Source organism: Hordeum vulgare, chromosome 6H (assembly GCF_904849725.1).
Source record: "Hordeum vulgare subsp. vulgare chromosome 6H, MorexV3_pseudomolecules_assembly, whole genome shotgun sequence".
In the NCBI taxonomy this organism is placed as follows: Eukaryota; Viridiplantae; Streptophyta; class Magnoliopsida; order Poales; family Poaceae; genus Hordeum; species Hordeum vulgare.
The window spans coordinates 96,999,596-97,010,376 of NC_058523.1; the positions used below are offsets into that span (position 1 = coordinate 96,999,596).

At 45.8% G+C, this 10,781-nt stretch overlaps 1 protein-coding gene across 1 annotated transcript; it reads right to left on the reverse strand.

Annotated features, from left to right (window-relative positions):
- Positions 1–5,874: 5,874 nt before the first annotated feature.
- On the reverse strand, positions 5,875–9,086 carry LOC123401304 (polyubiquitin). Its single transcript, XM_045095079.1, has 2 exons — positions 8,999–9,086; positions 5,875–7,419 (listed from the first exon to the last, which is right to left on the reverse strand). The coding sequence occupies exon 2, from the start codon at positions 7,417–7,419 to the stop codon at positions 6,046–6,048; it is 1,374 nt and encodes a 457-aa protein (XP_044951014.1). The 5' UTR covers positions 8,999–9,086; the 3' UTR covers positions 5,875–6,045.
- Between the last annotated feature and the right edge of the window lie 1,695 nt (positions 9,087–10,781).

Sequence of the window (10,781 nt, forward strand, 5' to 3'; positions counted from 1 at the left end):
GAGGGGGTGGGTATTTATGCCGGCTGGTGACGGGCCGGGGTGGAGAAGGAATCCGCTGCCGTGACGGCTCCGTCCGTTTGCTGGGTACGTCTCGTGCTCGCCGTGCGTTTTACGTGGGCTCGTTCGTTGCCAGGTTCTTTTTATAAACTGTGAACATTTTTTAATATAATAAACTTTTAGTAATATACAACGATCTATACCTATTAATAAAATAAATAGGTATTTTTATTCTGTCATATGTTTTTATAAAAAAGTTCTTCATATTTCTATACTCAACCCGCAACCCTGTTTTACTCGTTGGTTTCGTATTATTTATACGCCCATGGATGGGCCGTGTAATGTTTCTGTGTTCTTTTCTGTTAATCTATCTATACCTAATAATAAAGCGGCTATTGCTTTTGTCGAAAAACCCACCACGGCATTTACAAAAAAGCCCCCAACGTTTTCTAAAATCAACCCACAGTCTGAATTTAAGTCAAAGAACAAATCGTTTTTTACATTTTACACAAACCACCCTATATTTAATCCAAACTAACCCGCAGTCCAGGGGCCTCTTTCTTCAATCTCCACCAACTCCCCTTGCCGAACCCCAGCTCGCCAAGCCAACCAGCAGCCATGCCGGCGGTGGTCACCTGCTCCGTCAAGTGCCGCCCCCACCACCGCCTCTCGACGCCGCAGCTCCCCGCCGCGCTCGAGCTCCTTCCCCGCGGCGCCCCGGCCTTCACCGACGAGCTGCAGGCGACCCGGTGCCGGACCCCGCCCTCCCTCTCCTTCGCGCGCGCCTCCGACCAAGGGGGAGCCCTCCCGTGCCCCTGCCGAAGCCCGCCGTCCGCGAGACAGGCCCGCGCCGCCGTGGCGGGGCGCGAGGAAGCCGGCCCCGCCGCTCCCATGGCCGCGGCCGCCGTGCTCGCCGGCGCGCAGTCGCGGCACGCCATCTTCCGCGAGGAGCTCGTGAGGAGAACCTACTACACGGCCGATGAGGCCCACCGCGGGCACTCGAGCCAGCCCATGGCTACAGGTTCTGGTCTCCTCTGAAGTTCAGCTAGCACTGAATTGGAGAACAGCGCACAACTACTTGAGGATGTCGATAAGAGTGGCTACTGAAGCAACCCCCGCCGGCGCCACTAGGCTGCTTGCTGCTCGCGCCGTCTCCGCGCGCGCCATAGCTGCACAGCCCGCCGTCCTGCTCGGGACGCTGAGAATATCCGCGGCATGCGACGTCTAGACTCTAGACGATCTGCGACACTCTGCGTCAAGGAGATCGGTGAAGCAGTCTGCATTGACGAGATCACCCGGTATTCTAGGTGGCCGGTACGCTGTCCTCTGCTTCAAAGTGTCAACTGAAATTTGGATAGTACGCGTATATGCATCAGGGCTGGTTTGGTGTTTTCCAATGCTTATAAATGTTAAAGGAAAATGAAAATCAAAAGTAGGAGGAAAGTGGCATGATAATCAAGGAGCCAACGAGCTGAGTGGCAAATGTGCGAAGCCAATCTTGAAAATGACAATTTTAAGAACCCATATATTGAAAGTGGCAAATTTCCAATTCTCTCCTCGGTAATTGGTGCAGATTGCGGTTTTGATATTTTCTCGAGAAAGCTAGCTACTATTGTTTGCTATTTTGTTAGTCCAACAACGATTCCACAAAAAAGGAAATCCGAGTAAACTTCCATCAGTTAATGAGTCTTAGTTTTGCTCTGTTACAGTTCTGTTTTACTTTTATGGTTACAACTGAACTAGAGGATTTGATTCACACTTTAGTTAATGCAGATGAGATGACAAGGTTGACTGCATGAGTTTTTCTCATTACAGTGATGTGGTCCTTTGTTAAAGGATTCAATGCATCTCGATAAATTCTAAGCTATACTGTATTTTTGATGTTCCTAGATACCCAAGCAAGGGAGACAAAGATAATGGATGGAGTAAGAAGAAGAAAAGTGAGAACGTGAACAAAAATCCGTAATGCTATCTGACATGCACAAGGATCCTAAGGGTACATATTTGACATGTTCGATAATACTGCACCATTAGAATATCTATGCCTTCGAGTCCGATTCTCAGGCCTTGCATTCTCCCGTTGCAACGCACGGGCTCTTTTGCTAGTCTATATCTATATCTATATCTATACCTAATAATAAAGAGGTTATTGCCTCCGTCGGAAAACCCACCGCGGCATTTTTATAAAAAAATCCTATAACTTTTGTTATTCAACCAGCGGTTCATCATTTATCTGCAACGTAAAAGGAAAAATCGATTCACTGTAAAAATTATACCCGTACACATCGCCTCCTCCCGTCGACCCTGGGCCACCCTGGCCTGTGCCCAGGCCGCCGCCACACCACTCGCCGCCGTGGCCGACCTCAACCGCCACCGATGCCGATCTCAACCCACCCGCCTCCGCGTCCGTACCTCTCCCCGCTCACTGCCCCCGTTGCGATGCTCGAGCGGATCGCGTCGACCCTGGTCCATCCTGGCCTGTGCCCAGGCCGCTGCCACACCACTCGCCGTCGCGGCCGACCTCAACCATCACTGTTGTCGACCTCAATCCACCCGCCTCCGCTGTCGTACCTCTGCCCGCTTGCTGCCCCCGTTTCGACGCTCGAGCACAACTTCTGGATCAAATCAACGCGACAGCTACAGTGACTGGGGATGATGCGTCTGCTCGATGCAGAACGGCGGCGGCGCGCGGATAAGGCGCGGCGGAGTGAAGTACTTGCTGGTGGAGGCGGGCCTCCATGGCTCACACGGGAACTCCGAGGTTATGGCGCGGCAACGACGACTCCTTATGGCCAGATAGAGGCGCCTAACCCTTGCTCCCCTTATCGTATCCCCTCCTCCGGCAGGAACTCGTCATCTGGTGAGATCCCCTCCCCATGCCTCCAACCGTGTGCCAAGCACCGGCAAGAATTTTTGTTTTGTGGGGATTTGTTTGCTGATGAATGAATGTGATCTGTGGGGATTTGTTTAGAAATAGACCTTCGGACGGTAACTACGCGATCTGTGGGGCTCATGAGGATGCTAACCACATTTTATTCAATTGCCACCTCGCTCATTTTGCTTGGAGTGCGGTCCGGGAAGCCTTTGGGCAAAACTGGAGCCCTCACTCCGGTAGGGAGTTGCGCGCCATTCTCAGTGTCCATAGGGGTGGTTTCCATAGGATTCTTTGGCTTGCGTAGGGGCGCTGTTGTGATCTCTTTGGACCACCCGTAACAAGATTACTATCGAGCAAAAGTTTCCTTCACATACTCCCACATCATTTTCAAATGCCATTTGTTCCTTCACACCTGGATGTCGTTGGGGAAACGACGGGGCACTGAGCGGATGGAGGAGGCCATGGAGCGGATCCGCGCTATTCAGATCACTGCTCGTCATTGATCCCCATGGTGTTTTGCTGGTTTTGGACTCCTCCCGGCCAGCAGTTTAGGCTGCTCCTAGTTTCTTATCACGCTACGGTCGGTTGCATGTTCTAAGACTTTTGGCTTCGGTCGTGTGTGTTGTTTTCCGTACCGTTCCGAACTTGGACGCTGCTTGTTGGTGGGCTTTATTAATTTAAAGCCGGACCCATCTTGCGTCTCCGTTCTAAAAGGTCTTATTTGTACAAGGCAATTATGGACTCCTCTATCAAAATTAAAGGTTTGAAATCTAGGAAGACAAGATCAAAGACGATATGAGAATTTATGGGAGCTTTCAGCGGATGGTTAAGGCAACTAAATCTAGGTTCTATGAGCAATAGATTTGCGGTTTTGCTAGAACTCATCTAGTTGAGTTTTTACCTCTCATTCACCTTTTTATAACCATTGGATGTGATACTTTAAGATGCATGTGTGCTGATGTGGTTGTATCTGTTTTTGTTTTTCATGTGAATGAGACCAAATTATATCTCATCTAGATGAATTCTAGGCACTCTCATAGATTCTATATAGGTTTTGCGGAAGAATAGATTCGATATTCTGCATTGTGATATGCAAGGGAACTTCAGAATGTTGTCTCGAGGGTTCCGGGTTACTACAATCGTAATTTCAAGCTTTAAGAGGTTCAAACACATGGCGTTGGTGAGAAAATGATATTTTGCAAATGAAAATGTATGTTGTTTGGTTTTCGTTCGGTTTTTCATTAATTAACTGAGTAATTCTCTTTTTCTTGATTAATTGATGAGACAACTTTTTCCTCTCCTTCGGAAAACAAATATATATTATAGTTTTCTATTTTGTGGGTAAATTTATATTGTAGTTAGTCACTTATCTTATGAACATTTTCACATTCCAAGATGAACAGTGCATGGTTTGTCATCCAATTGTTCTCCCTTTTTTTGAGTGTTTGTGTGTTACATGCTTATTACTACTAAGAATTTTTTTACCAATATTAACCAACTAATTCATGCAGTATCAATCTATGTAGCAAAAAACTCTTTCAACGTTAGTTGCTCTAGATTTTGTTATGTTTAGAAGTACTATTTTTGCTCTAGATTTTTCTAGCTATTCCTAAATTAGGATGATATACCATTTCATGCTGAATTGTTCTAGCATAATATACATGTTTTGTCACACAAAATTGTGGTACTTAAATATATTTTGAAGGTCATATGGTCTGCATGTTCATATCTTGAAAACATGAAATCTGTCACATGACCATAAATAATTCATAAATCATGGGTTCTGTTGAGTTCTGTTTAGAGTTCCTAAATCTGGCAGTGACTTGATGAAACCAAGTCTCATTGTAACTTAACCTTCTCTATCAGTCATTTCATATAGATCCGGCGTACCAAACTGATCCAAATTTTAAGGGAGCTGCTACGCGTCAGCCGACGGATTCTTTAAAAAGATCCGCCACCTCCTAAGTCGTCGAATCTCATGAATCGAGTGACCGAACGTCATCATGTACTACTGCAACATAGGTTGTGTTGAGGAAACATGGGTCATGTTGCAGATTTTTTTACGACATAGATCAAGTTGCAGATTTTTTTTATTGCAATAAAGGTCTTGCTATAATTTTTTCTTGCAACAACAATCTTGTCAAAGAAATTTCTGTAATAGAAGTCTTCGTTACAGAAACTTTATAAAAGTGAGAAAATTTACAGAAACATTTTACAACAAAGGTCTTGCCGCAGAATGATTCTGCAACTAAGATTTTGTTGCAGAAATTTGTATCCTTTTCATAATCGATGTCCGTGCGAACCGTGGCCCTGTTTCTGGATAAGATAAAGATATTTCTAAGAAAAAATGGACACGTGGTAAACGATGAAGGCGATTGACGCGTAGGAGCGATCCGCCAGTAATCATTTCCCAAATTTTAAACAATTTTATTTGAAGTGTTAAGAAAAAATTGAGAAGAATCCAATTAATTATAAATGTTTCATTTTGTATTCTGTGGAAAATTCAATTCATTTGGATGTATCATTTGTGAAGCTGCATCCAGCCTGCTCAGGGGAAAAATTGATGAAGAATGCTCGTGTGAAGAACAGATGGCTGCTGCCACAAGTGCAATGTCGAATGACAGTAAGCGAGTTAGCACCACTACATCAACGAGATACATCCCATGCAGCGAGTCCTCTTATGCACGACTGCAAAAATTGGGAGAGAATTTTAAGCCAAACCGGTCGCATCCTAAAACAACTTGCATTTATTCGGCTCCAGAAGGATTTTCAAGAAACAATCAGCAGCAGGATCCACAAAAGACAATACATGCACCACCCAAATCTGAACATTACAGAAACTATTTCACAGGAACATTGAGAACCCGGAAATTAGGATCATAGTCCAGAAAGAAAATCGCAAAAGGAAATATTAGTAAGATCATTGCAAGATCTAGACTGCAAGCAAGCAATTCAAGCACAAGTTATAAAATCAACAGTAAATGAGCGCAAGCAAAAGCAAATTTACCCGAAGTTCACTTATTCATTACTCAATAATACTGCTGTACCAGCAACTGTTTAAAACCCATAGGTGACTCGATAGTTCATCAAACAAACACGATAGGACTGACGCGAACAAGATAACAGTTCAAATTATCGAAACAGGGCACCACCCGCAGGACGAACCAGGATGTTTACTGACCACCACGGAGGCGGAGCACCAGGTGAAGGGTGGACTCCTTCTGAATGTTGTAGTCCGCGAGGGTGCGGCCATCCTCCAGCTGCTTGCCGGCGAAGATCAGGCGCTGCTGGTCCGGGGGGATGCCCTCCTTGTCCTGGATCTTGGCCTTGACATTGTCAATGGTGTCTGACGACTCCACCTCAAGAGTGATAGTCTTGCCGGTGAGGGTCTTCACAAAGATCTGCATGCCACCCCTAAGACGGAGGACAAGGTGGAGGGTGGACTCCTTCTGGATGTTGTAGTCAGCCAGGGTGCGGCCATCCTCCAGCTGCTTGCCAGCAAAGATCAGGCGCTGCTGGTCCGGGGGGATGCCCTCCTTGTCCTGGATCTTGGCCTTGACGTTGTCAATGGTGTCAGAGCTCTCAACCTCAAGGGTGATGGTCTTGCCGGTGAGGGTCTTCACGAAGATCTGCATACCACCACGCAGACGGAGGACAAGGTGGAGGGTGGACTCCTTCTGGATGTTGTAGTCAGCAAGTGTGCGGCCATCCTCCAGCTGCTTGCCTGCAAAGATCAGGCGCTGCTGGTCCGGGGGGATGCCCTCCTTGTCCTGGATCTTGGCCTTGACGTTGTCAATGGTGTCAGAGCTCTCAACCTCAAGGGTGATGGTCTTGCCAGTGAGGGTCTTCACGAAGATCTGCATGCCACCACGCAGACGGAGGACAAGGTGGAGGGTGGACTCCTTCTGGATGTTGTAGTCCGCGAGGGTGCGGCCATCCTCCAGCTGCTTGCCGGCAAAGATCAGGCGCTGCTGATCCGGAGGAATGCCCTCCTTGTCCTGGATCTTGGCCTTGACATTGTCGATGGTGTCAGAGCTCTCAACCTCAAGGGTGATGGTCTTGCCGGTGAGGGTCTTCACAAAGATCTGCATACCACCACGCAGGCGGAGCACAAGGTGGAGGGTGGACTCCTTCTGGATGTTGTAGTCCGCAAGGGTGCGGCCATCCTCCAGCTGCTTGCCGGCAAAGATGAGGCGTTGCTGGTCCGGGGGGATGCCCTCCTTGTCCTGGATCTTGGCCTTGACGTTGTCGATGGTGTCAGAGCTCTCAACCTCAAGGGTGATGGTCTTGCCGGTGAGGGTCTTCACAAAGATCTGCATACCACCACGCAGGCGGAGCACAAGGTGGAGGGTGGACTCCTTCTGGATGTTGTAGTCCGCGAGGGTGCGGCCATCCTCCAGCTGTTTGCCGGCAAAGATGAGGCGCTGCTGGTCCGGGGGGATGCCCTCCTTGTCCTGGATCTTGGCCTTGACGTTGTCGATGGTGTCAGAGCTCTCAACCTCAAGGGTGATGGTCTTGCCAGTGAGGGTCTTCACGAAGATCTGCATCTGCAGAGAAGAATCGCAAACAGAATGGTAAGCTTCAAGAAGCAGCCAAAGCAATCTAATATTTATTGGAAGTACTAATTCACAGATAAACAGAATGGTATTCTTCAATAAGCAGTCAAAGCAAACTAATATTTATTGGAAGTACTAATTCACAGATAAACAGAATGGTATTCTTCAATAAGCAGTCAAAGCAAACTAGTAGCAATATTTACGGTAAACTTCTATACATCAAAAGCTATTTATGGTAAACTTCTATACATCAACAGGCAGTGGCGTATTTCTTTCATTCAAGAGAAAATAACAGACGGTGCATGCTCATGACCAGAAAGAAACTAAAATTGTGATTCCACGACGCTGACAGACATACTTATGATCAAAGCTTTTTCAAGAGAAATCAATCTACAGACATTAAGAGAGAGAAAATATATGAAGACCATTTATCTCAAGGATTCGACATAGCTGGCCGACATGCTTATCATCCAAGGAAAGAAGCCTATCTTTTGCAGAGGAATATCAACGTACAATCCTAGGCCTATTAGGACGATTTCGCTACAACAAGAATATGAGCACGAGCGACAGATCAGGCAGGCAGTATAACCGTCCTGAGAAAAAGAATTACGACAAGGCTACTACTGAATTCTATCAATAAGCAGTCAAAGCAAACTAGTAATATTTATGGTAAACTTCTACACATCAAAAGCTATTTATGGTGAACTTCTATACATCAACAGGCAGTGACGTATTTCTTTCATTCAAGAGAAAATAACAGACGGTGCATGCTCATGACCACAAAGAAACTAAAGATTGTGATTCCACAACGCTGACAGACATGCTTATGATCAAAGTTTTTTCAAGAGAAATCAATCTACAGATGTTAAGAGAATAAACAAACAACAGCAGCATATTTTCTTCATCTAAGATAAACTAACAGACGGTAGGAGCATGCAGGTGCACCCAAAAAAACAATCTGAAGACCATTTATCTCAAGGATTCGACATAACTGGCCGGCATGCTTATCATCCAAGGAAAGAAACCTATCTTCAGCAGAGGAAAACCAACCTACAATCCTAGGACTATTAGCACGATTTCGCTACAACAAGAATATGAGCACGAGCGACACATCATGCAGGCAGTATACGAGTCCTGAGAAAAAGAATTACGACAAGGCTACTACTGAATTCTATCATAAAGAGTTGGGTGAATCTAGCGCAAAGGAGCGGACGAACCAGTAGACAGATCATGCATACGGCTTAATGAGTTGACCCCTTCAATCTACACGCGAAAATCTCTAAAAATTCGGCAACGCTTCACAGAGCTAGCTGCCGGCTTAAGGAATTAATTGAACCGAGAACACGAACAGATCTGCCCCGTCAATCAACAGTTGTACACGGAAAGTCATCACTAAATAATTCGCCAGAGCTTCACCGACCTAACATGCGCGAACAGATCGGACAACAATAACCGTTCCCGCAACATCGGATCGGAGCAGAAGCCGACCAAATTCCACAGAACCACACCTCCAACAATCTAATCAACGCAGATCTAGACGACAGGGAGAGAGGGGAAGCAAGCACCGTACCTTGAGGCGGCGGGGAGGAGGATTCGACGATCTCGCGAGTCGATCGGAGACGAAATTGGGTGGGGATTTGCTTGTTCCGGGGAGCGGTGGTGAGGATTTGAGGGAAGGGAGGGGGTCGGTATTTATGCCGGCTGGTGACGGGCCCGGGTGGAGAAGGAATCCGGTGCCGTGACGGCTCCGTCCGTTGGACGCGTACGTCTCGTGCTCGTCTCGGCCACGCGATCCCCACGAAGTATCCGACGGGCGCGGAGGGTTCGAGAAAGAGTGGATGGCTCCGTTTGGCCCCGTCTACCTCGCGTCGGGCGTTGGGGTTGGTGGCCGTTAGGCACCCCCTCACGCCGTTAGGCGACTCGTTGGCCTGAGCCGCTGACGCGTATGGCCCGCTTTCCGCGTAGTTCCGTGTGATCGTAGCTTGAGTGGTACGCGATGTTTTCGCAATCGATCTCAACTCAGCTCGGATGACTAATGAATTTTAAAAATATATAAAAATAATTTAGAAATTTAAATTTCTTATTGATAAATATTTCAAGATGTCATAAATTTCAAAATCATATTTTTCGGAAGTCGTGGTAAAAAAATTGAAACTATAAAAATGCTACTTTCGAAAGCATTTTGAAGAACTGATTTTGTTTTTTTTCACGAAACAAAGGTGATTCCATGCTGAAATTTTGCAAGCTTTTAGAACATTTGTCAAAGTTTGCTGTAAAAAACATTCAGATTTTTAAAATATTAATTTGAATTTACTGTTCACTCGAGCTCGGCACTTTTCACTTGAGTGTTCCTTTTGCTGACTGCTCTGTAGGTTTTTGGAAAAAATTCCGTCTCTCTTTGCAAAGTTTGATTTGACCAAAATCTAATACTTGGAGTAAAAAGGACCGGAGGGATTACAATGTAATAGTGGTGATTTTTTTTACTTCCTAGTTATTTTTCTAAGGCGGGGTTAATTCATGATCGACTGTGTGGCTGCACACACTCAGTTCGAGACATTGGATAAAATATTATTGAAACCTTCCCTCGTGGTTGACTACATCAATAGGTCGAGCTAGCGAAATGTACTAATCAAAACATACGAGCGGATCATTTAATGGGTGCTATCATGATTTCTCCCATAAGTGAATTGTGTGTGTCATCGTATGGAGATTCGGGGAGGGTCGGATGGTGGTTTACCGCCAGTGGAGACGGTTTGGACTGGACAGGCGGCGAAGTTGTGATGTGACAACTCCGACAGAGGGAGGCGGAAGATAACCGATTGGGCTAGGACGGGTTGATGGTTGAGGATGATGTCGTCAAAGGCCGAGAAGGGATCAAGATAACTGGGGTGCTTTAATGGTGGTGGCACAGTCGTGGTCTTGATGCATTGATGATGGATCCAAACAGCAAAATTCGATCACAATTTTTTTTTGACAATCCAAAAGAAGGCGACCAAATAGGTTATGTGCATGTTGCTACATGGTCAATCGTGAATTTTGCCTCGCCCATACTACTATTGCTCCTTTTTATATCTTCGTGTGTGCTTCTTTATCTTTTCGATGAAGACATACAAAATTGACATGATCATTAAAGTTGTTTTACTATGTTCTTTTTTGAGTCAACATTTTGTTCATTACAAGTTACATATATCTTCCTAAAGTGAAACATATATGACAAGTATTGGCGGAACTACACAGGGTCTTTGTGGAAGCCCAACATAAACTATAGATGTTTTGAGGGATTGTGGAGACATCATCTATTTATATTTTTTCCCGACCTAGCTAGTCCTAAAAAAACTTTTTCATGTTTTCCA

Coding starts and splice junctions, on each gene's coding strand:
- LOC123401304 (XM_045095079.1), bottom strand. CDS start 7,419: ATGCAGATCTTCGTGAAGACCCTCACTGGCAAGACCATCACCCTTGAG.